The following is a 22,129-nucleotide window of genomic DNA, read 5'->3' on the forward strand; positions in this document are numbered from 1 at the left end:
GTTTTAAGATCGAAACTTGGACTATGGGTTTTTTTTTTTTTTGGGTAATATAGACTATGGGCTAAGGGCTTATTTGTTGGGTTTTTCTATGAAGTACTTTATCAGGGGTGTATTGTATATGGAATTAGTGAAAGTTTTAAAGAAGTCTATGAAATTTGAAAGTCTAGGTGTATTCAATACAGACTTTTAAAAATCCATCAAAGTCTGGGTGTATTCAACTAGATTTTAAAAAATCATTATGAATTCCACCAAAGTTCATGTGTATTCAATTAAGACTTTTTAAAATGAATAGAAGTTCAGATGTATTCAAAATATCATTTATATTTTTGAAATTAATAATTCATGAATAATTGTGGACTTTGTAGTGTAAATTACACACACACCAAACTCTAATATTTTTCCATCCACTAGAGCAAAGATTTGGAAAAGTCTATGACAGACTTTCTCTTTACATGTGAATAGGTTGATCCAACAATACACCATCTTTTTTATATTTCAATTGTAATGATTGGAACCCTCGATAACCTAAATATTATCTATTAACTCTTGATATTAGAACCACATGATCATATATTATTATATTAGCATACATGAATTAAACTTGTGAACATCTAATGTCCCACTTTAGAGTATGTGTCTTTGGTTTACGTACAAGTATGTGTGTTGTTAAGTTAATATAATTTTTTAGTTACCTACGTTTATGTATTTCAATCAAATATTACAACTGTATGCATCGAAATTAGATAGATGAGCACTAAACTTATAATCGGTGTCATTATGTATTTGTCATTGCATCTTTATTTTTTATTTTCCTTTCCTGTAACTCTGTAAGTATTAAGAAATCTACATAAGTCATTCATATGAAATCTGTAGATTTCAAAAATCAGTGAAAGTCTGTGATTAAAAATCGATGGTTTTAAGAAATCAGTGAAAGTCTATGAACTTTTCAAAGAGTTTGTAGACTTTTCAAAAAGTCAGTTGATTAAAATAAATATGTATGAATCCAAATAAAATACACCCCTATATATGTCACTGTATTGCGATACTTAGTTTGGATTTTAGTCGGATTAATTGGACCAAACAACCTTAGGCACAAGTTAGTTTTTGTAGTGCATTTTTCTCCACGGTACTTAAAAATTAGTGAAGAATTTCTATTGAAACATGTTTGCAGGAGTTAGAGGATTGAATCTTGGGGAGGCTTTTTGGCGTGTTGAATGAGAACAAGTGAACAACGGAGACCGAGTCTTGACAGTGTTGTGGAATTAGACAAAAATGACGAGATAGAGCAAGCAAATACAGAGTAAACAAGACAAGAACAAAAAAGAAAGAGAGAGAGAGAGAGAGAGAGGAGGAGGAGGGAAATAAATAACGGGGAGGCTAGCCTAACTGCCCATGATGTTACATGCTTGATTGGGCCATTGAAGGTGAGGTGAGGCACGCTTGTCTTCCTACCCCATTTCCCTCTCTAATCTAACCCCAACTCAAAACTCATCCCCAACCTCCAAATCTACCTCTGTTCCTACCTACCTCCATATTTTTTGATTTTCTACTATTCTCTTGCTTCTTCTTACCTCAACTTCTCTTCTGTTCTATACCCAGCTACTTGTTCATGTATTTATTACTTGCACACTTTCTCTCTTCCCCATACTCCCAACCAAGCTAGCTAGCTCATCACTCCCGGCAGCCACAATACTACTCCCACCTTCGTTTCTCTCTTCTTTATTGGCACAACATACACCATGTTATCCATTGCCTCTAACACCAACAACACTTCTGTTGTTGTTGAGACGGCCGATATCTCCCCCACTCTCATCTCCGCCTCACCGGAGAAGCAGCACCCTGCAACCTCCACTACTCTTCATGATCATCATGTCTTCAAATCAAAGCTTCCGGACCTTCCCAACATCTCCAATCACCTCCCTCTCCACACCTACTGCTTCGAAAATGTCTCCGACTTCTCCGAACGGCCTTGTCTCATCGTCGGCTCCACCGGTAAAACCTACTCCTTCTCCGAAACTCATCTCATTTCCCAAAAGACCGGAGCAGGCCTCTCCAAGCTTGGCATCACCAAAGGCGATGTCATCATGATCCTTCTCCAGAACTGCGCCGAGTTCGTCTTCGCATTCATGGGTGCTTCCATGATCGGCGCCGTCACTACCACCGCCAACCCCTTCTACACCGCCTCCGAAATCTTCAAGCAGTTCAAGGCCTCTAATGCCAAGCTCATCATCACTCAGTCCATCTACGTAGACAAGCTTCGACACTCCGGTCCCGACTCCGACCAATACCCCAAACTCGGCGAACACTTTCAGGTGGTCACCATCGACGACCCTCCCGAGAACTGCTTACATTTCTCAGTCCTCTCCGGCGCCAACGAAAGCGAGCTTCCCGAAGTTTCCATTGATCCAGAGGACCCTGTGGCGTTACCTTTCTCTTCCGGAACCACAGGGCTTCCCAAAGGAGTGATTCTGACTCACAAGAGTCTCATCACAAGTGTGGCGCAGCAAGTGGACGGAGAGAATCCGAACCTGTACTTGAAGGAAGACGATGTCGTTTTGTGTGTGCTGCCACTGTTCCATATCTACTCTTTGAACAGTGTGCTGCTGTGTTCTCTCAGAGCAGGGGCCGCGGTTTTGGTAATGCATAAGTTTGAGATTGGGACGCTTTTGGAGCTCATACAGCGTTACAGGGTGTCTGTGGCAGCTGTGGTGCCACCGCTGGTGATAGCGCTGGCGAAGAATCCTATGGTGGCAGACTATGATCTCAGCTCTATTAGAGTGGTGTTGTCCGGAGCGGCGCCGCTGGGAAAGGAGCTAGAGGAGGCGTTGAGGAGCCGTGTGCCCCAGGCAGTCTTGGGACAGGTAAATTATTAATCCATCATATTACTGTGTACATGTTCTGTCACATACAATCTTACTATTCGCAACTATCCATTGTTCAAGTCTCAATCTGGTGAATTAACTCTCTAACCAGATAAGCATATTTCATGTCTACTGCTGTTTCTTTTTAGAACCCTAAAAACATCTCTATCCTTATATTAAATGAAAGACACAAAATATAAATTGAGTCATCTTAAAACTGGAGTTTCATCTTAAAAACTAGTTCAACTATCGATCATGAAAATCGTTACTACATATTGGATAGTGATATGATTAAAATTATATGCATTTTCTCTATAAATTGGATCCACCATACCGTAATTGAATTGTATCGGTCGAATTTCAATAAATGAATATGTCGTGCGCAATTTCTAGAATTCAAAATCTGCAGCAAGGGAGGGAGGGATTGGGATGGGATGTGGGGGCAGAGAGTCCATCAGCGGAGGAGAGGGGGATGCATGTGTACAAAAACAAGGCCAGTTGGAGTGTGTGTTCCTAAACTAACTTACGTGGTCGCTTTGGTTTTTGATCAACTGGTCGTTACCTATTTTTGATTATCATGCGTTCCTTACCTACCTCAAAACAGAAAAAAGAAAAAAAGCAAAAGAAAAAAAAGAGAGAGTTAAGACAGATATTATTACCTACCTCCATCCATCTTCATCAAATGTCGCCGTCTGTTATCCTCAATATTTGGTTGTCTGTCTACGTCGCTTCCCTTCGATTCAATCGCGAATGTAGTAAAATTTACTATGAAAGATTAACCTAAAAACGTAGTAATTTATAACTCATCTCACCATTCTCATCCCCTTCAAGTTCAAATTGGTCAGTGCGTACGTACTCGTACTCATACTTAAGCTCCTGTTGGGGTTCAAATTGCTGATCCGGATGCTAGTTAGGCTTGAGTATCTTGATGTCATAGTCGAACACTCCTCATCTCTCTAACTGCATGCTTATTGGATCAAAAGCTTCAGTAAAACTGTAGCTACAGTAGCGTGATAGTGAATTAATGTGAATGTGAAATGGATATATGCAGGGTTATGGGATGACAGAGGCAGGGCCGGTGCTATCGATGTGCCTGGCATTCGCAAAGCAACCGTTTCCAACAAAGTCAGGGTCATGCGGCACCGTGGTCCGGAATGCAGAGCTCAAAGTCATCGAACCCGAAACCGGTCGCTCCCTCGGCTACAACCAGCCCGGCGAAATTTGCATCCGTGGCTCTCAGATTATGAAAGGATATCTCAACGACGATGCGGCGACGGCAACCACCGTTGATGTTGAGGGATGGCTTCATACCGGTGACGTTGGTTATGTGGACGATGACGGCGAGGTTTTCATCGTTGACAGGGTTAAGGAGCTCATCAAATTCAAAGGCTTCCAAGTATGTTTCATTTCTTTTATGACTTGATCCATTAATTCCATTATTTCATTTTGGTTCAACACGTACAGGAATTCATATCGTAATCTAATTATCATGCAGGTGCCACCAGCTGAACTAGAATCCCTACTTGTAAGCCACCAATCCATTGCAGATGCAGCTGTTGTTCCGTAAGCATCTGATTTAACTACACCATTTCACTAATTAATTAGCATTTTATGTTTGTGTCATGATGACTGTATCCTCTGGCCGGCTTAATATATATGCATGGTGTTCTTACAACGGACGACGAACAAGTGCAGGCAAAAAGATGACGCTGCTGGGGAAGTTCCGGTTGCATTCGTCGTTCGATCTAACGGTAACGAGCTCACTGAAGAGGCCGTCAAAGAATTCATAGCAAAGCAGGTAATTATGTATATTCTGATCAATAACTGCCTGCGCAGCTTGATCAGCTAGTTACCAATTGCTGACATGAATTCGTATATATAATGTATGCAGGTGGTGTTTTACAAGAGACTGCACAAGGTGTACTTCGTGCATGCAATTCCCAAATCTCCATCTGGAAAAATCTTAAGAAAAGACCTCAGAGCCAAGCTAGCTGCAGCTACTCCAAACGTCTAGCTAGCTACTACTCGATCGATATCATACTTCGACCAACATATATCCCACGTTTTACTATTGGATTCTTGATACGTTTCTTAATGTTCTGTGAGGTTGCATGGATTAATTGTCTTGCACAAATGTGCCTAGCTAGCTACTTAATATATTACATAAGTGCATCCACCATGATCGAATTGTTTGGTCATCATAATTTTGATGTTGTAGCAAGACACTAGTCATTTATTCTTTTTCAATCAGGCGTGAACCACTACCTTGTAATTCTTTGAATAAGATTTGTAATATCATACATTCATACTCAATGGATTTCGTCTTTAGTATTTCAAGTGTGACATTTATATAAAATACTGTTAGATAAGCAAGTGATCCATCGATTATAACACATGCATTCTAAAGAATTCGCTTTATCTATGGCAAATTTGAGGAACATGTAATGGGATTTTGCTTGGTTTGCATGTTGTTAAGTGCCATGGGATACAATGGCATGCCAAAACATGTTAAACCTTGTTATGTTGTTCATACTATTTTGATTTCTTAAAAATTTATCGTACCCTAAACTCGCCCATATTCATAGTGCACGACTTTTATTCATAGGCCGATGAACTGTGGTCTGATTGGTTAAGATGTTAACTAACGACTTTGAGGTCACATAAGTTATTTAATAAAAAAGTTTTTTTTAAAAAAAAAGAAAGCAAAGTAGTTTGGCTGATTAAAGCCCAAGCCTATCTACTCAGAAAATAGCGAGGCCCTAAACCTTCAAGTGTTGGACCCGGGTCGGAAAACCCGCCACTGAAGTTGCTGAACACGAAACACAAACCCTACAAAAACCCTGAACTGAGACTTCTACCGTTTTCCATGGGTTATTCCCTTCGCTCTCGCAATGCTATATTTTCTTGTTCTTCAAGACAGCAATAAACCTCTCTAAAACCCAAACCCAACAAAACCAAGTTTAAACACAAACACACACAGAGTAAAATGGCCAAGACATATGCACTAGGGCTCCTCGCAGCCGCAGCTGCCTCCGCCTCCCTGGCAAGCCCCGCCACTGCTTATGCCGACGGCCCTTTCAGCTTCTCCCCCTTCTCTTCTTCTCCTTCTCCCAAATCCCCACAATCTCCTTCCCCCGCCGCGCAATCGTCGCCGGCCAATCCACCGGCGGATGCTGATGCTCCTCCGCCGCCGCCGAAGCCTCGCAATGATTACCCGAGGACCACTTCGGCCGGGTTCGATCCCGACCCGTTGGAGCGCGGTGCCAAGTATGCCAAAGAAATCAGCAACTCCAAGGATGCTAAAAAGGTGAGACCAATTTCGGGGTTTTTGTCAAGTTGGGTGTTCTTCTATCTTTGTCTTTAAGGTAACTTTGTTCAATGAATTCATTATGATGGTTCAAGTTTGTATGAAGAAATTCTGTCTTTTATTTGGAGCTGAATTTTTGGGATTTGTATTAGTAATTGCGTTGAACTGGATGTTCATTTAGAGGCAACTGATGGTTATTCTGTATGGTATAGATATTCGAAGTTTTGAAGAAGCAAGAAGAGACGAGGCAGGTTGAGTTGTCTGCAAAGGAGGCAGAGTTTAAGGCAATGCAAGCTCAAGCGGAATCTGTGAGTTTTGTAGTTATTTCTTCAATGGTCTGCCTTTAGAATTGTCTGGGTTTGTACAAGCCGACAATGTGCTGAAGTCGTCTACTTCATTACTTGACAGGAGAGGCAAAGGGTCATCTATGATGAGCAGAAGAAACTAGCTCAGCATCAAGCGCAGACAAAATCTCAGATGGCTCGCTATGAAGATGAGTTGAAAAGGAAGAGGATGCAGGCAAGTGCAACTTTTAACCTTTTGGGATGTCGTACTGAAGTTGTATATATATAAAATAAAGACAAATATTTGATTGCATTCTGTTGGTGTTACTGTAGGCAGAGAATGAATACCACAGAGATAGGAATAGAGAGCTTGTAAAAATGCAAGAAGAATCATCTATCCGACAGGAGCAAGCTCGACGGGCGACAGAAGAACAAATCCAAGCACAACGTCGTCAGACAGAGAGGGAAAAGGCTGAGATAGAACGGGAAACAATAAGAGTGAGGGCAATTGCAGAAGCAGAAGGGAGGGCACATGAAGCAAAACTAGCTGAAGAGGTTAACAGGCGAATACTGGTAGACCGGGCAAATGCGGAAAGAGAGAAATGGGTTGCTGCCATAAATACAACTTTTGATCATATTGGAGGTACCGTATCTTGTCATGTAATTTGTATCTTGCAATGTTCTTTATGGTCCTTGAACTTAGAATTATAAAATTATGATATCGTAGATTGTAAATGTACCTTTAGGATCATCTTCTAATTAAAAGGGGTTTCTTTCTGCCAACAACAAACCACAAATTTTAGAACTAATGCAATTTAGAATACTTTTACTGTTTATAAGCTGTTGATGTAGAATTGGCCATGTTTTGTAGGTGGACTAAAAGCCATTCTGACTGATCAGAATAAATTAGTTGTTGCTGTTGGGGGAGTGACAGCTCTAGCTGCAGGCGTTTATACAACAAGGTGCGTGCTAGATTCCAAGGATATTAACTGCGTTTTTTTTATACGTCTGTGGGATTGCCTCTGAAAGACTGGAACTTGGTGTTTCCATAGCCTTGGTGTATCTTTTCTCAAGTTATTCTGAAGTTTCCATTTGTTTCCTCTGCGGAATAGTTGAAGTCTAACTGGTATCAAGTTTTTAGGACTTTGATCACTAGTATAGTTATTTCTCCACTAATTGCTCAAGTGATATGCTCTAACTTATAGTATGTTTTTCAGTTGATATATGATCTCATCTGGCATTGGAAGTCATTAGAGATTACAGGTTGCAATAACTCTGTTCCTATTTTTGACTGTTTCATACTCTTTGCTCCACTGCAGAGAAGGTGCAAAGGTGATATGGAGCTATGTGGACAGAATATTGGGACAACCATCCCTTATCAGAGAGTCATCTAAAGGGAAATATCCTTGGTCAGGGATATTTTCACGTTCCCCGTCTACGAAAAATGGGAAACCCTTTGGTGATGTTGTTTTACACCCTTCTCTTCAGAAAAGAATAGAACATTTGGCTGGTGCAACTGCCAACACAAAATCTCATCAGGCACCCTTCAGAAACATGCTCTTTTATGGTCCTCCTGGAACAGGGAAAACAATGGCTGCTAGAGAGATGGCTCGTAAATCGGTATGAGATCTGAGCTTGTTGTATTGTTTTTTTCTTGATTGATAATTTGAGTGAATATATGGACATTTGCTATCATGTTATACTGAGATGGTTTTTGATCTGCCAAGTTTGGATGGATTATTTCAATTCTTATCATAAGCTTCACTCATATTTATATATGATGTTTCCTTCAGGGATTGGATTACGCACTGATGACGGGAGGAGATGTTGCTCCACTTGGACCACAGGCTGTTACCAAGATACACGAGTTATTTGATTGGGCCAAAAAGTCACGGAGGGGTTTGTTGCTTTTCATTGATGAAGCCGACGCATTTTTGTGCGAGTAAGTCTTATAATCCACAGGCATGAAAACATCTAAGCTAGTTGTAGTATTGCAGATGAGAACTGTAGCTAGAATAGTTCACTGAGAAAGGCAACTGAGTTGAATTTGTTGAATGAACTTGCAGGCGGAATAAAACCTACATGAGTGAAGCTCAAAGAAGTGCACTTAATGCTCTCCTGTTCCGCACTGGTGACCAGTCCAAGGACATAGTCCTTGCCCTCGCCACAAACCGTCCCGGTGATCTTGACTCAGCTGTGTCAGATCGTATTGATGAAGTGCTTGAATTCCCCTTGCCTGGGGAAGATGAACGCTATAAGCTGCTAAAGTTGTATCTGGACAAGTACATAGCTAAGGCTGACTCAGGAAAATCTGGATGGTTCCGTAACTTGTTCAAAAAACAACAGCAGAAGATAGAAATGAAAGGCGTGACAGATGATATGCTGAAAGAAGCAGCAGCTAAGACTGACGGATTTTCTGGGAGAGAAATAGCAAAAATGATGGCAAGTGTCCAAGCTGCTGTTTATGGGAGTGAGAATTGTGTGCTTGACCCAACCCTATTTCGTGAAGTTGTAGACTACAAGGTTGCTGAGCATCAACAGAGAAGAAAAATGGCAGCCGGACAGAAAATGTAATGCTAATGGTGTCCCTTAAGTTGAGTTCTACCATTAATTATCGGGCAGTTTGTTTTCAGAGTCATGTGGTTAGAGCTAGAGAAACCCCGACTGACATCCTACTAGACCTGCCCGTGTTTTTTAATTTTGCGCATGAGTTTTATTCATCATTCGAGGGGTTTTTGGTTTTTGGTATCTTATATAAATTTAGTGCTGATTTTTTGGGTCTCAGTGCTGATCGGATCTTCCCAATACTCAGATGATGAGGACTGGGAAGTATTTGTATTGATAATACATAAATCTAGAGTTATATTGTTTCAGCAGTGCTCCTCTGAATAATAAATTTTCCAGAATACACATCAAAGCAAGTTCATTATAAATGTTACTCTCCTTTTCAGTTCTGTTGGTTCATGAAAAATGATAATGAAGGTGGACTGAGTTGGTCAGTACTCTTTCCTTCAACATTGAGGATAGGAAGAAGAAATCCAACTAGTAACTGTTGGCAACAAATGAAATTATAAGGCCAACTAACAATTCAACAGCATCGAGCTCATCATAGACTGATAAGATAACAAACATTAAAAGTGAAATACAATTTATCCATTCACGTCTGAAGAACACGAGGAGCAATCAAATCCTTATTTCACTGATTACGAAGCACAAAGGTATTATCATTACAAACTGAACTTGTTTATGAAATGGTTTCAATGAAGGACTGCCAAGGAACTTGCCGAGGGAACTTGAACTATCACTGCCATCACTTCTAATGGTGGTGATCCTGCACGTAACGAAGACCGCAATACTTGCAGACAGCCGGCTCAGGAAGGTCAAGGCATATGAATTCAATCGGGTGTCCAAGTGCGATATTGGTGTCTGCAAGTTTTACCCCAAATAAATTTCAGACCTTCAAAAGGTTTATCAAAATAACCTTGCAGTATAGTTCATAAAGTAGGTTTTCACATGGTAAATGCATTTGAAAGAGAAAAGCAACAGGAAAACTCACCCCCTTCACATGCAATAATCCTGCCCTCAACCTTGATGGGTGGAACTTCGTTGATCAACTCCATCGGGGACTTCTTGCTTGTATCCTATTAACAAGGGAGACATAAAGAACTTGAGTGACTTGTATCCATCTCACTCATGTGACCAACAAAGAGCAAGCACATCAATGCAAGTAGGAACTAACTCAGAGGCTCACACAGATCAACTTCTTCTCTAAAGTTAAGCTAAAAACACGACCACCTTTTAAACCAACACAATGCCTTCATTCGTAAAAATGCTCGGCAACAGGGAACATCATAATGCAGGCTACCTAGAACAGTGTTACATTTGGTCTCTCAGCGTTGGAGTTCAATTTGTAGGTTATTTCTATAATCCATCCCATTATAGCATCCAAACCAAATCTAATTATAAACCAGAAAGAACCTAATATGATGAATCACCCACAAAGCTATGTCCTTTTTTCAGCCGAGAATTGAATTCGAAAATCGATATACAGAACCCTAATAGCAGATAAACGTAAATCAATAGCAATATTGACCAAAACTAAGATTAACTGGGTAAGAGGAACCTGCATCCATTTGGCCGTGTGGTTGCTGATTTGACTCCTAACCAGGCAGAAGTTTCTGGTCCCCGTCGATCCCAACACCGTCGATTTCATTAGGGATTTCACCAAACTCGACGCCATTGCTGCTTTCTCTTCCTCTCAAACTCGCCCAGACGCAGAAAACGACCTTAACAAAGAGGCCCAACCTTATATAAAACGACGTGCCGTTTTTACTTGATAGGTTGGGCCTAGGCAGGCTGGTCGGCCCACCGTTAGAAAAGAAAAAAGAAAAAAGAAAAACAGAAATTTCTGGCGTCAAATGCGTTCAAATCGGAAGCCTCTCTCTGTGTTGAAGCAACACAGCAGCTCCCCATATGATCTCATTACAACGTTTCATGATTAAGCTCTGTAGAATCCCACCACCCAAACCCACCACAATTTCAGGCCTTCTCAACCGGAGCTTGACTACTACATCAACTACTCCAAATGTGGAATCTCCAAGTACCCCAGACCCGGAGACACTAGCAATCCAGTTGTCAAATTGCAGTTGCGTATCACAACTGGACCAAATCTACTGTCGTGTTATCAGAACCCAATTCCTACATCTCTATCCGGCGCCGTTTCACTGGAACAATCTCATAAGGTCGTACACCAGACGCGATGCGCCTACCGAGTCGCTGTTTGTTTATGTTGCTATGTCACGCGCCGGTGTCTTACCCGACTGTTACACCATCCCCATTGTGTTGAAAACTCTTTGTCAGCTTTATGCTGTGGATATCGGTAGGCAGCTACATTCTGTGGCTGTGAGGATTGGGCTGGACTCAAATGAGTTCTGCGAGAGTGGGTTTATTAACTTGTATTCCAAGGCGGGAGAGTTTGAAAATGCACGCAAAGTGTTTGATCAAAATGCTGAGAGAAAGCTGGGATCTTGGAATGCCATCATTGCCGGGCTTTCGCAAAGCGGGCGTGCCAAGGAAGCTATAGATATGTTTATAGAGCTCAGGAGATGCGGGTTATTGCCGGATGATGTGACCATGGTTAGTGTCACTTCAGCTTGTGGTGGTCTAGGTGACTTGCGGTTGGCTCTTCAGTTGCATAAGTGTGTTTATCAGGCTGAAATCGCTGCGGGGAAGTCGGATCTGCTGATGTTGAATTCGCTTGTTGATATGTATGGGAAATGTGGGAGGATGGACTTGGCTTACAGGGTGTTTAAGAGGATGAAGGTGCAGAATGTGTCGTCGTGGACGTCGATGATTGTGGGTTATGCGATGCACGGGCATGTGGATGAAGCGCTGGAATGCTTTCGGTGCATGAGAGAGGCGGGAGTGAGGCCGAACCATGTGACGTTTGTTGGGGCGCTCAGTGCATGTGTTCATGGGGGGACAGTCCAAGAGGGAAGATATTACTTTGAAATGATGAAGAAGGATTATGGGATAAACCCTCGCCTGCAGCATTACGGATGCATGGTGGATCTTCTTGGCAAAGCGGGGTTGCTTCAGGAGGCAAGGAAAATGGTGGAGGAGATGCCGATGAAAGCAAATTCGGCAGTCTGGGGCTGCCTGATGGGAGCCTGTGAGAAACACGGGAATGTGGAGATGGGGGAGTGGGTGGCTAAGCATTTGCAACAACTAGAGCCATGGAATGATGGGGCTTTTGTGGTTTTGTCTAATATCTATGCCAGTAGAGGTTTATGGAAAGAGGTTGAGAGGGTTAGACGGATTATGCACCAGCGAAAGCTCGCTAAGGTTCCTGGTTATAGCTTGGCAGGAAGTGCAGATTGAGATGTCGGCATATCTTAATCTGCTTGGTGTTTATTTTGCAAATTTTGTTTGGTTTCCCATTCAGAGATGTTCATTTGTTATCCAAGATTGTGCAAAGTGCAAAGTGCAAAGAGAAACAGATAACTACTTGATCAATTGATTTCATCAAAGAAATTCAATCTAAAGTTTTCTACAATCATTTACAACGTGTTTCATTTGTTTCAACACCTGAGAATGCTGTACAGGTTCCCTACTCGAATAGGCAGCTACAACAACTAAGGTTTGTTAAGATCAAGCACAATACGTGCAATTCAATACAAACTGTTGTTCAGATCAAGCTTTGATGTCCGCAGCAGCAACCATCAATGTTGTTGTGATCTATTCTTCAGCAATGTTCATATCAGACATAAAGTTGCTAGCTGCCAACTACTAGTTAATGCCGAGCTATTTACACTTCCATATCCAATGGTGATGGTTCATCATTCATGCTAACAGACAATGGCCGTTCCTTTTTTCCTACAAGCATTTTATGTAACAGCTACCATCCTCAAGTCTTAAACAACTGCCAGATAGCTTTCTCCCCCTTAAGTAAAAGGAGTACCAGAAATCGAGGTTTACCTCCATCAGACCACTATTAGTATGCAATCTTGTATTATGTGTTGGTCTTCTGGAATATATAGACAACATCTCTCTCACAACTTTAACTCCTGATACACCAGAGGCATGCTTTACTTCGTCCATTTGTCATTGATGTGTAATTTCTATGCATTATCAGCTGTTTCATCAGCCAAACAACAACCCATCACTAAATCAGTTCTGCAACATTGGCAGGGATTTTAGCTTGGATCCAACTTCTAGCTTCTCCAGAAATGAAATTCCCATACTACTCATGGAATGCAAAACATTTTGAGCTTCTACTTCTTTACCTACAGATTTGTATAAGTGCACAGCTGCACTCAAAATAAACCTGTCTGCCTTTATTGAATCACTATTCTGTTCAAAAAACTTGATGCCTTCTTCCACATGTCCATAGTCCATGTAACCTCGCAGCATACTCCCACAACATGCTGCATCTGGGTTCAAACCTGCTGCAATCAGTTCCTCATAAACTCTTTCTGCTTCCCCTATCAATCCCATTTTGGCAAAAGCAGAGAGTATAAGGTTAAAATGTGAACATGAAGGATAGACTCCATCTTCTTGCATAGAATTAATGGTTTCCTCGGCTTCTGAATACTTCAAACTCTCTGTGTAAGCACGAACTAGGGATAGGTAAGTGAACGAGTCAGGTAACCAACCATCTTGCTTCATGGCTTTGAATAATTGCTCTGCTTCTTCATATAGTCCCCCAGTAGCATATACATTCATCATTATATTGTAACTTACCTGTAATGTGAAAACTTCCAAGAATTAGATAGCAAGACAAATATATATTGTAGTATCTATTATATCTGTTTTTAACATAATCTCAAAAGTTTGAGCAATTTTGTATACCATCCCAGGTTTTATGCTTTCACGCATTTTGGCAAATAACATGGAAGCTTCATGCCTTTTGCCTACAAAGAAAAATATACTGAAGTTAAGGAGATGTTATTACAAACAAAGCAATCAAGAAACATGACCTAATGAGTCTACCCACTAAATGGCATGTATGGGTTACCAAGTGCAAATCAAAACACTAAATGCTAGGTAAAGCATTTACTCTTTTTGAAAAATACAATCAACTTTTTAAGAATTGTTTTGTGAATGGAGGTGGATTTAGCATAATACCAGCTTTTCCATAGTAGCTAATCAAGTTCATATATGCCTTTTCATCCGGAGACAAACCCAAGCTACAAGCTGTATTAAACATCTCCACAGCTCTATCCAACTTTCTACCCCGTCCATAAACACTGCAACCATGGTTCAGAAATACAAGCATCAGTCAATACATCTTTGCGAGGGGGGGTTGCTTTAGTTGTCAGAAAACTATATGAAGCCCTTACCTGATCATGGTGTTAAATGTCTGAATTGATGGAGTAACCCCCTGAGAAAGCATGGACTCATAGATACTAGATGCAAAATGCAACCTACCTGCATCATCAAACTTACCAAGTTATTGCAACCCTTAACCTACTGAAGAGTAATCATTCAATGATGAAGTGACCATAATAACCTGCTTCCAGCATAGCCTTGATGAAAGTATTGTATGCTACAGTATCGAGCTCCGAGTGGTGCTCAAGACTTTGGCGGATGACGTTCTCTGCTTCTCTATGTTTTCCTTACAATCAAAAATAGTGCAACAAAAATCACATTGATGCATCTAGTTTTGATTGGATGGTGAAAAATGATACGGAACCATGATTGGTAGCACTAGAATCGTTTATTTATAATTGTTGCAAGTCTGATTAAGTTGTCCAAACTAATACCTCTATGAGTCAAAGCATTGACAACTATGCTGATGGCAACAGCATCCAGATCATGCCCTTCTTCTGTAAGCTGTCTGTAAAGCGAGTATGCCTCCTCTGATTTACCACATTTGGCATAAGCATCAAGCATTGAGTTACATAGTATCTTTTTAGCTAGAGGTGAATCTGCAAATGCTGTATATATCTCTTGGGCCTTTTTCAGCTTGTGTTTCTTTCCATATACACTGATTAAAGAAGAAATTGTTGCATTATCCACTCTGCAGCCAAGCTTGAGCAATTGATGAATACGAATTTCTGCTTTATATGCATCACCTGCATCAAAATTGATGTCAAACTTGTTAAATTTTTTCACAGCATGATTTAAGAATATCAAAAGAAAGTCACTCAGTAGGGATATGAATCGCAAGAGATAACGCTGTACTGAAAAAGCTGGTGAACATGTAAGTTCCTCACCATCTCTAATAATGTTCCTAATGATCTGACTAGCAGTTGACAACCCACCAGAAGTCTCAAGCAACAATGCCACAGCTCTTTGTATCTTACTCATATTGCCATTTGCAAGATAGAGACTGAGCACCAATCCAAGGGCCGTAGTATCCGGCTGGAAAAAGGTCACAAGTTTACCTTTAGGTTGTTGGTCATCCTTGTGTTCATATATAGCCCTAGAAATTGTTTGGACGAATCTACTATCTTTGAATAATCGACTTGTACTGAGCTCGTTTATCAACTGTTCAGTATCTCCAAGCATTCCCTCCTTGCAATATACACTCATAACAGTTCTAAAAAGCTCCTCATCAAAATCTACTCGGTCTCTTCTTATCTGGACAATAAAGTCCTTGGCCTTTTCCATTAAGCCTAGCCTAATGTACAAATTGAGCATATCATTACAAGAACCTGCATCTGGGAGTCCAGTCTTGGAGAGAGCCTGAAATGTCACTTCAGCAGAACTAAGATCTTCCTTCATAACATAACACTGCAATAAGACAATATAAGCAAACCTTGAGAGCCAAATGTTGTTTCTAGACTTCATTAGTTCAATAACTTCTAAAGCTTTGTCATAATTCCCTGAATTGAGATTGACTTGTGCCATTGCTAAGTACGTTTTCTGATCACTAAGTAGACCCAGTTGCTCCATCTCTTTAAATGTTGTCTGAGCATCCTCATAAAGACCAAGCTTTCCATATATTCTAATGAGCAAACCATATATGACTTCATCAGCCGCAATTTTCTCTCTCTCCATTTCTGAAAAGAGAGAAAGGGCTTTGGAATAATCCTCCTTCTTGTAATACAAAGCGAGTAACGAAGCGCAGGTGTAGTTGCTCGGAACTATTCTCATAGATCTCATGTCCTCGTACAATCTTAGCGCTTGCTCATAGTTGCCACTTTTGGTGCTTAAACTGATAAGCATACTATAAGTCGCCTCCTCAGGAACAAATCCAACACTCTTACACTCTTCAAAACTCTTGAGAGCCTCCTCAACAAGGCCTTCTTTGACAAGTGAGCTAATCACCACAGTATAAGTGAACTTATTCGGCACCACTCCCTCCCCAACCATCTGCCTCCAAACCTGCACCACTTTCTCATGCATCCCTTTCTTCTGCAACGAGGACAACATGAAATTATACACCGCAACCGAAAGCACAATCCCTCTTTCCTGCACAGCTGAATAAAACGCCAGCATTGCCTTCTCGCGTCCCCACCGCGCATACGTGCACAGCATTGTCCCACAAGCAACCTCATCCGGCTCACAACCAGCTTCAAGCATCTCCAAGAAGGTCTGCTCAGCCAGCTTGATCTTCCCAATCTGACCATAAGTCCTCAAAACTATAGTGTACACAATCACAGTCGGGCGGTAGCTTAACTGTTTGATCACAAGGTCTATCGTTACACTATTAATCTCCATACAACATAATCGAAGATTACATAAAAGGAATCAAAAAATTCATAAATTCGAAAACAAAAAAAACTGACCTGCAATTTCATCCAATCGAAAAAGTCCCTAACTTGCCTCCACCCCTTTTGTTCTTTGAGCACCACGCACATTTCTCGGAAGCTGAGCTTCCCCACAAAAGACGACATGACGGTTCTCATGTCGTACTCGCCCTCGGCCTTCTCGGAGAGTGACCTCACGCGCTTGATGGCGGCGACCACGTGGCGGCCGTATAGGTGGCCGTTCCGGTCGTCCTGCAAGTACCGGACCATCTGCTCCGGCGTCCTCTTGATCCATTTAGGAGTCTGGGCGTGTGGGCCCTGGTTGCGGCGGAGGGCGCTGAGGTAGCGCGCTTTGGACTTGATTATGCGGCGGGCGTTGTCGTCGGAGAGAGGGTTCTTCGGGTGCTTGGACTTGGGCTTGGGCCGGTCCGGGTTTCCGTCGCTGAGAGACCACGGGTCTGGCGTCACTGATGACCTCACGCGGAGGCGAATCTTGGGTTTAGTTGCGCCGCTCAACGGAGACCAAGTAGTGAGTGAACTAGTTGTAGTTGTACAGAAGAAAGAAGAGTAGTTTGAGCTGAGATGGAGCGACTCCATTTCTCAGTTTTCGCGGGAAAGAGCAGTTCTTGCTCACTGTGACACTCCAGTAGTGAAATGAAGAAGCACCCTTTATATTTGTTATGGATAATATGTAATTAAATTAAATTAATTAATTTCAGTTTGTTACTCTGTGTATAATTCTAAATCATTTAAACATGAATTTTAGGTAAACAATAGCTTGGCATGAATGCAATACGGCACACAGGAACTGTCGAATTCATTCTTTGATTCTATTTGTAGCTGGATACTCCTCTACAGACTACATTTTGCAAACCTTGATTTCTAGTACAAAGCTGAGCCTAGAAACAGCATAAATTAAAAAGAATTGGAGGAAACAGATTACAATAGCGGAACAGGGGGCGTTGAGAGCAAAGAATGCCAGGGCCAACCCTCCCGGACAACTCATCTGCTGTAACCTAAACTACTACTGGTTCTAATGAGATCACAGACTGACATGGACCTATTCGTTTCCTGCAAAATACTCTCCACAATATACAGATGCTAATATCATTGCCCATGGCCTGATAAATAAGCTTGCAGTTGGTTATCAGTGCTCGTGCTTCACGCGGGCTTTTATTATTCCTGGAAGAGGTGGCGAGGTGGGAGTCCTGAGAGGTGTGTTCACCATTGGAGGAAGAGGGATCTGTGGAGGAATGTGCTGTTGATACATGGCTGACATGCTAGACCCTTCACCTCCATCTGCAACATAGTTTTGTGTCATACCATGGTTACCATCAGCCTGCGGTGTAACAGGTTGTGTCATACCATGATTACCATCAGCCTGTGGCCTATCACAGAATTTCATTGCCTTCAACACATAGTTATCATCATGGAGCTCAAATGGGGTGCTGCAGAAAGGAAATCAGATACAATCAAACAATAAAAGAGTGAATACAATGCTGCTATCATCTTAGTATTTTGGAGAAAGTGACAAGTGTCGGTACATCTACAGCAGACAATGCCTTCAAATGATACCACCCGAATATGTCATATTATAACTTCTATAGAAAAGCCATTACCTATTGAAGTCAAAATGTACCAGTTGCATATCCTCTGATATTTCCACCTCAACAGTTGCATGAGGGCGAGTCTAGCATAAACAAGTCAGGGTTAATAAGAAATTGAAAACAAACAATAAGAGACATGAAAGAAGCAACCAGACTATCAACGGGACAAAAGAGACCGTAAGGCACTTCACATGAGGTCTTTTTGTATATAATAAAAGATTGGCACTTGACATGAGGTTTTTGTTATCTATGTAAGAACAAGTTTGTACCCTTATTTTGTCATAAATTTCAATCTACTTTCTTTCTGATCTATTCTCAGAATGTTACAGTGATACAAGAGAAATAGACTTACCTGCACAAGAATGAAAGGTAAAGACACACCCCCACTGGGAGCATCTCCAGAGCAGTATAATTGCTCATTTCGTTGTATCAGGTTTTGAAGACCTACATACTGATCCAAAATATAAGTCAGTGTGTGCAGACAACAAGATGAATACCTAGTATCAGGCTCAAACTTTTGTTGTTGAACAATACTAGGAAATTATAAAGTAATTATAGACCTGCACGAGTAATATGTAAAAGTATTGGGCCAAAATTTTAAAGCATGAAAGAATAGAAAACAGCTATTGGTACCTGTTCCTCTAGTTCTTGCAGATAGACAGCTTTCTTTTCAATCCTACTCCTTAGTCCTAAGCGCTCTGTCTGCATGAAGTACATTTAATTAGTTGTATGAGCTAAACTTTGATGAAGAACAAACAACTGATAAATTTCATATGAGACACAACAGGAATCAAACCTTCAGTTCTTCAATATCATTCAGGCTGGTACGAGGCAGACCCTTCCATTGTATCTCCTTTTTATCCTTGGATATAATATCCATTGCCATTAGAACATTGAGGGCATCATATACCCTTCGCCTGATGTTCTTCTCATCGTATTGTTGCTGTGAAATCAAATTCTATAAAAGAATTACATTCCACTCTACTTTTTCGAATATGATAGCAGATATAGGTTATGGAAAACCAATCAGTCTGGTTATCAAACCTGATCAGGGGATGCAACACCATTGATAGGGTCCGAAAACTCTGCTACAAGTTCATCTGCAACCTGGATTAATTTTAAACTGTTACACTTGAGATGAGATTCAAACAAAAATTTGAATAATCTAGAAAAATTGAATGGCTAACTAACAAGGTCCAACAGAACAATATTTTACAAGTGGATTAGGACAACATGTAGTTTTATGATCTATTACATTTCTAGCGACACTGAAACACTGACTCAGTATCATGCCCATAAGAGCAGATAAATAAATCCTCATTCTCCACCGACTTATTATTATTGCCTAAACAGGTATCTGATGAATTACCTTGTCCATAAAACCATATGTAAGTAGTTCTTCTGTTTAAATGCTGTTGACCTCTGGCTATATCCCCCTTAGCATTTAGTAAGCTCAAACTTAACACCCTCCCTAGCAACAAGTCATGCCTTTGAACCCAAGAACTTTAAAATATAGTCAAAAGGACGTTTTCATTTTTATAGCCGCTAACAAGGTCTACTACTATTAATCAGAGGAAGAAAGTAGTAGAAGCACAAGCTTGTGAATAACTTTTCGTTGATACTAAGTGTACCATATGATAATGATTATTGGCACTTGATGACTAGAACCCAAATTCGTCAAGTACCAACTGTTAATGCATGGAGGATGAGTTTGGTAATGTTTTAAGTCAAGATACATATGAACTAGTTTTCAAGATGTCAAACACGAAAGAAATCCAGCTTTAATATTTGGCCTCCATATACAAACAACAACTTTTGAGCTCATAGAAATGGCCCCTGATGTAATGAATCCATTTAATAGACTTGAGAAACCACCTCACCTCATTATAAGTAGTTCTTCCCTTGCTCTCCACTTTCTCGCAAACTAAACACCAGCAACAAAAAATCAAAATCAAATCAAGTGTCTCAAAATCATTATGTATAAGGAAATGCTCATTTCAGCACAATTAACAGTTACTGAGGTAGACCATTGATTCCAAAAGTTCCAGGATATAAGAGAGACAGAGATGAATGAAACACCTTTCATGCTAAACTGGCGCAGTCCTCTTCCATTCTTATCGCCTCCTGCAGCTCGTTGGCCTCTCTTCTTCTTCTTTCTGCACTCACATATTCAAACCAATAAATCTAAGCTAGAATAATGAACAATTCCATACCAATGCTTAAGCCAACAGGATTCAAATTGCATAAAGAAACATGATTCACATGAAAAACACACAATTTGAATGAGAAAACAGCAAAAAAATCACATCTTGGTCAAATCAGAGACTGTAGGCGGGAAATCGTAAGAGTGCCCTAAAATAAAAAGAGAGGGAAACACAGACCCAGCGGTGCCGGCATCGTCGCCGTTAACGTCGGGATGATTCAATCGGAGAGAGTCGCCGGCGGGTGTGGCGGTCTGCTCGCTGCGGCTGGACGGCGAGCCCATGCTGCCGCTCATGGAGACGGACTGACCGCCGCGCATGTCGTCATCGTCGTCAGCTGCTGCTGGGTTTGGTTGCTGAGACCTGGTCCCCATCGAATCAAACAAATTGAAACCTCTCAACTGCTTCTGCTTCTAGTCTGGAATGGAAGAGAATGGAATCCACAATTCTCAAAATTTGGCTCCTTTTCTTTTGTTTTACCGCAAACAATAACCATGTGACATTCCCAACTACTTTAAAGTCTAATTTTTTTAATTTTTTTATCTTCCTCTAATAAGAAAAAGTAAAAAAGAAAAAAGAAGAAGAAAAAGCTCGATTCTTTGGTTCATATACTCACTGTGAGCCAAGACTAGAACCTGAGTTGCCGCCAAATCCTCCAAAATACGGAGACGATGGAAAAGAGCTCGACGACGGAGATGGAGGACAGGACTTTATATCAGTCCATAACCGTGGTATTCAAGAAGGAGGGTCTCTGCAGTACGTTCCCCCCATCTCTATGTTCTTGTATATTCTCACCCTTTAGTTTTGTAAGTCAGATTGAATTTGAAGAAACTGAATGCGTGTAATTGAAATTAAATGTGGGTGATCAGAAGAAGAGAATCTGAAGGAAGTCTGGAAGAAAGAGGTGGAAGCAGTTTTTGAAGCTAAAGGGCCTTTCATGCGAATTGAAGTGGGATAAGGGTGAGATGACTGTCAGTACAACACGACGTACAGATAATCGTCTGGACAACGACATCGTTTGCAGGGGTGGGCGTGCTCTCTATGTTTTGGCTTGTGGTCTCAGCACTCAATGGGTATACTCACTTCACATCCTTTCTCATTCTATTCTTATCTTAACCATGTGATTATATATGTTCATATATATGTTCATAGTAACTGCAAGCTGTTGCTCAGTTTGTATTACTCATGTTGTTTTGTTATTCTTGCTATTTCCAACTTGAACACTGTTGTTTTCTACTGTCTGTTTGTCTCATTGACTCCACAACATCGCAGGTTGAACCAATCTTCTCTGGGGAAATCTATTCTGCTGTCATTAAAGTTAGAAAACCAGATGGCACGACTGAGGTTGGCATCTCAATATTTCATTCAGTTGTGTCTGTCAGTTTCGTTTCATGTGACCTTTACTATAAGAATGGCAATATGGTGACTCAAGCTTGATTTGTAGCCTTATTCCTTTGCCTCTGCTATTGTTATTGTCTGCAGGTTGCTTTTTCAAGCAAGTATAATGATTTCATAGACAAAATTGAAACCAAATTTGTGAGTCATTTTTTCCCTCGTAAATCAGGCTTTTCATCCAGATATTGTTATAGTTTGTGTTTAGTATATCTATTCCAGCTGTTCTAAACTTCTAATCTTTCACAATATGCAGCAACTATCTCAGAAGCTGTCCTGCT

At 40.9% G+C, this 22,129-nt stretch overlaps 6 protein-coding genes across 6 annotated transcripts; 3 read left to right on the top strand and 3 right to left on the bottom strand.

Annotated features, from left to right (window-relative positions):
• The first annotated feature begins 1,546 nt into the window (after window positions 1–1,546).
• LOC101296522 (4-coumarate--CoA ligase 2-like) lies at window positions 1,547–4,981 on the top strand. Its single transcript, XM_004307816.1, is given in 7 exon segments — window positions 1,547–2,691; window positions 2,694–2,743; window positions 2,745–2,861; window positions 3,913–4,257; window positions 4,357–4,424; window positions 4,557–4,659; window positions 4,753–4,981. Coding segments are annotated over 7 exon segments (1,758 nt in total). The 5' UTR covers window positions 1,547–1,739; the 3' UTR covers window positions 4,876–4,981.
• Window positions 4,982–5,847: 866 nt separating this feature from the next.
• Window positions 5,848–9,377, top strand: LOC101296812 (ATPase family AAA domain-containing protein 3-like). The gene is made up of 8 exons (XM_004307817.1): window positions 5,848–6,168; window positions 6,381–6,476; window positions 6,577–6,691; window positions 6,790–7,095; window positions 7,324–7,414; window positions 7,772–8,072; window positions 8,246–8,394; window positions 8,519–9,377. Exons 1-8 carry the CDS (start codon window positions 5,848–5,850, stop codon window positions 9,024–9,026), a joined length of 1,887 nt encoding a protein of 628 aa, XP_004307865.1. The 3' UTR covers window positions 9,027–9,377.
• Window positions 9,378–9,555: 178 nt separating this feature from the next.
• Window positions 9,556–10,735, bottom strand: LOC101297094 (NADH dehydrogenase [ubiquinone] iron-sulfur protein 6, mitochondrial-like). The gene is made up of 3 exons (XM_004307818.1): window positions 10,576–10,735; window positions 10,009–10,093; window positions 9,556–9,878 (listed from the first exon to the last, which is right to left on the bottom strand). Exons 1-3 carry the CDS (start codon window positions 10,690–10,692, stop codon window positions 9,769–9,771), a joined length of 312 nt encoding a protein of 103 aa, XP_004307866.1. The 5' UTR covers window positions 10,693–10,735; the 3' UTR covers window positions 9,556–9,768.
• A 170-nt stretch (window positions 10,736–10,905) lies between these two features.
• LOC101297386 (pentatricopeptide repeat-containing protein At1g77170-like) lies at window positions 10,906–12,509 on the top strand. The gene has a single exon (XM_004307819.1). It carries the CDS (start codon window positions 10,926–10,928, stop codon window positions 12,330–12,332), a length of 1,407 nt encoding a protein of 468 aa, XP_004307867.1. The 5' UTR covers window positions 10,906–10,925; the 3' UTR covers window positions 12,333–12,509.
• Window positions 12,510–12,627: 118 nt separating this feature from the next.
• LOC101293448 (pentatricopeptide repeat-containing protein At5g27270-like) lies at window positions 12,628–17,245 on the bottom strand. Its single transcript, XM_004309023.1, has 8 exons — window positions 16,688–17,245; window positions 15,170–16,577; window positions 14,717–15,028; window positions 14,464–14,568; window positions 14,294–14,381; window positions 14,079–14,200; window positions 13,803–13,864; window positions 12,628–13,694 (listed from the first exon to the last, which is right to left on the bottom strand). The coding sequence occupies exons 1-8, from the start codon at window positions 17,243–17,245 to the stop codon at window positions 13,122–13,124; spliced, it is 3,228 nt and encodes a 1,075-aa protein (XP_004309071.1). The 3' UTR covers window positions 12,628–13,121.
• Window positions 17,246–17,457: 212 nt separating this feature from the next.
• Window positions 17,458–20,898, bottom strand: LOC101297677 (transcription factor-like protein DPB-like). Its single transcript, XM_004307820.1, has 10 exons — window positions 20,637–20,898; window positions 20,335–20,411; window positions 20,136–20,179; window positions 19,300–19,362; window positions 19,052–19,198; window positions 18,889–18,957; window positions 18,608–18,706; window positions 18,268–18,338; window positions 18,023–18,096; window positions 17,458–17,947 (listed from the first exon to the last, which is right to left on the bottom strand). Exons 1-10 carry the CDS (start codon window positions 20,828–20,830, stop codon window positions 17,796–17,798), a joined length of 990 nt encoding a protein of 329 aa, XP_004307868.1. The 5' UTR covers window positions 20,831–20,898; the 3' UTR covers window positions 17,458–17,795.
• Between the last annotated feature and the right edge of the window lie 1,231 nt (window positions 20,899–22,129).

The sequence above is a fragment of the Fragaria vesca genome, linkage group LG7 (genome assembly GCF_000184155.1).
Source record: "Fragaria vesca subsp. vesca linkage group LG7, FraVesHawaii_1.0, whole genome shotgun sequence".
Classification (NCBI taxonomy): Eukaryota; Viridiplantae; Streptophyta; class Magnoliopsida; order Rosales; family Rosaceae; genus Fragaria; species Fragaria vesca.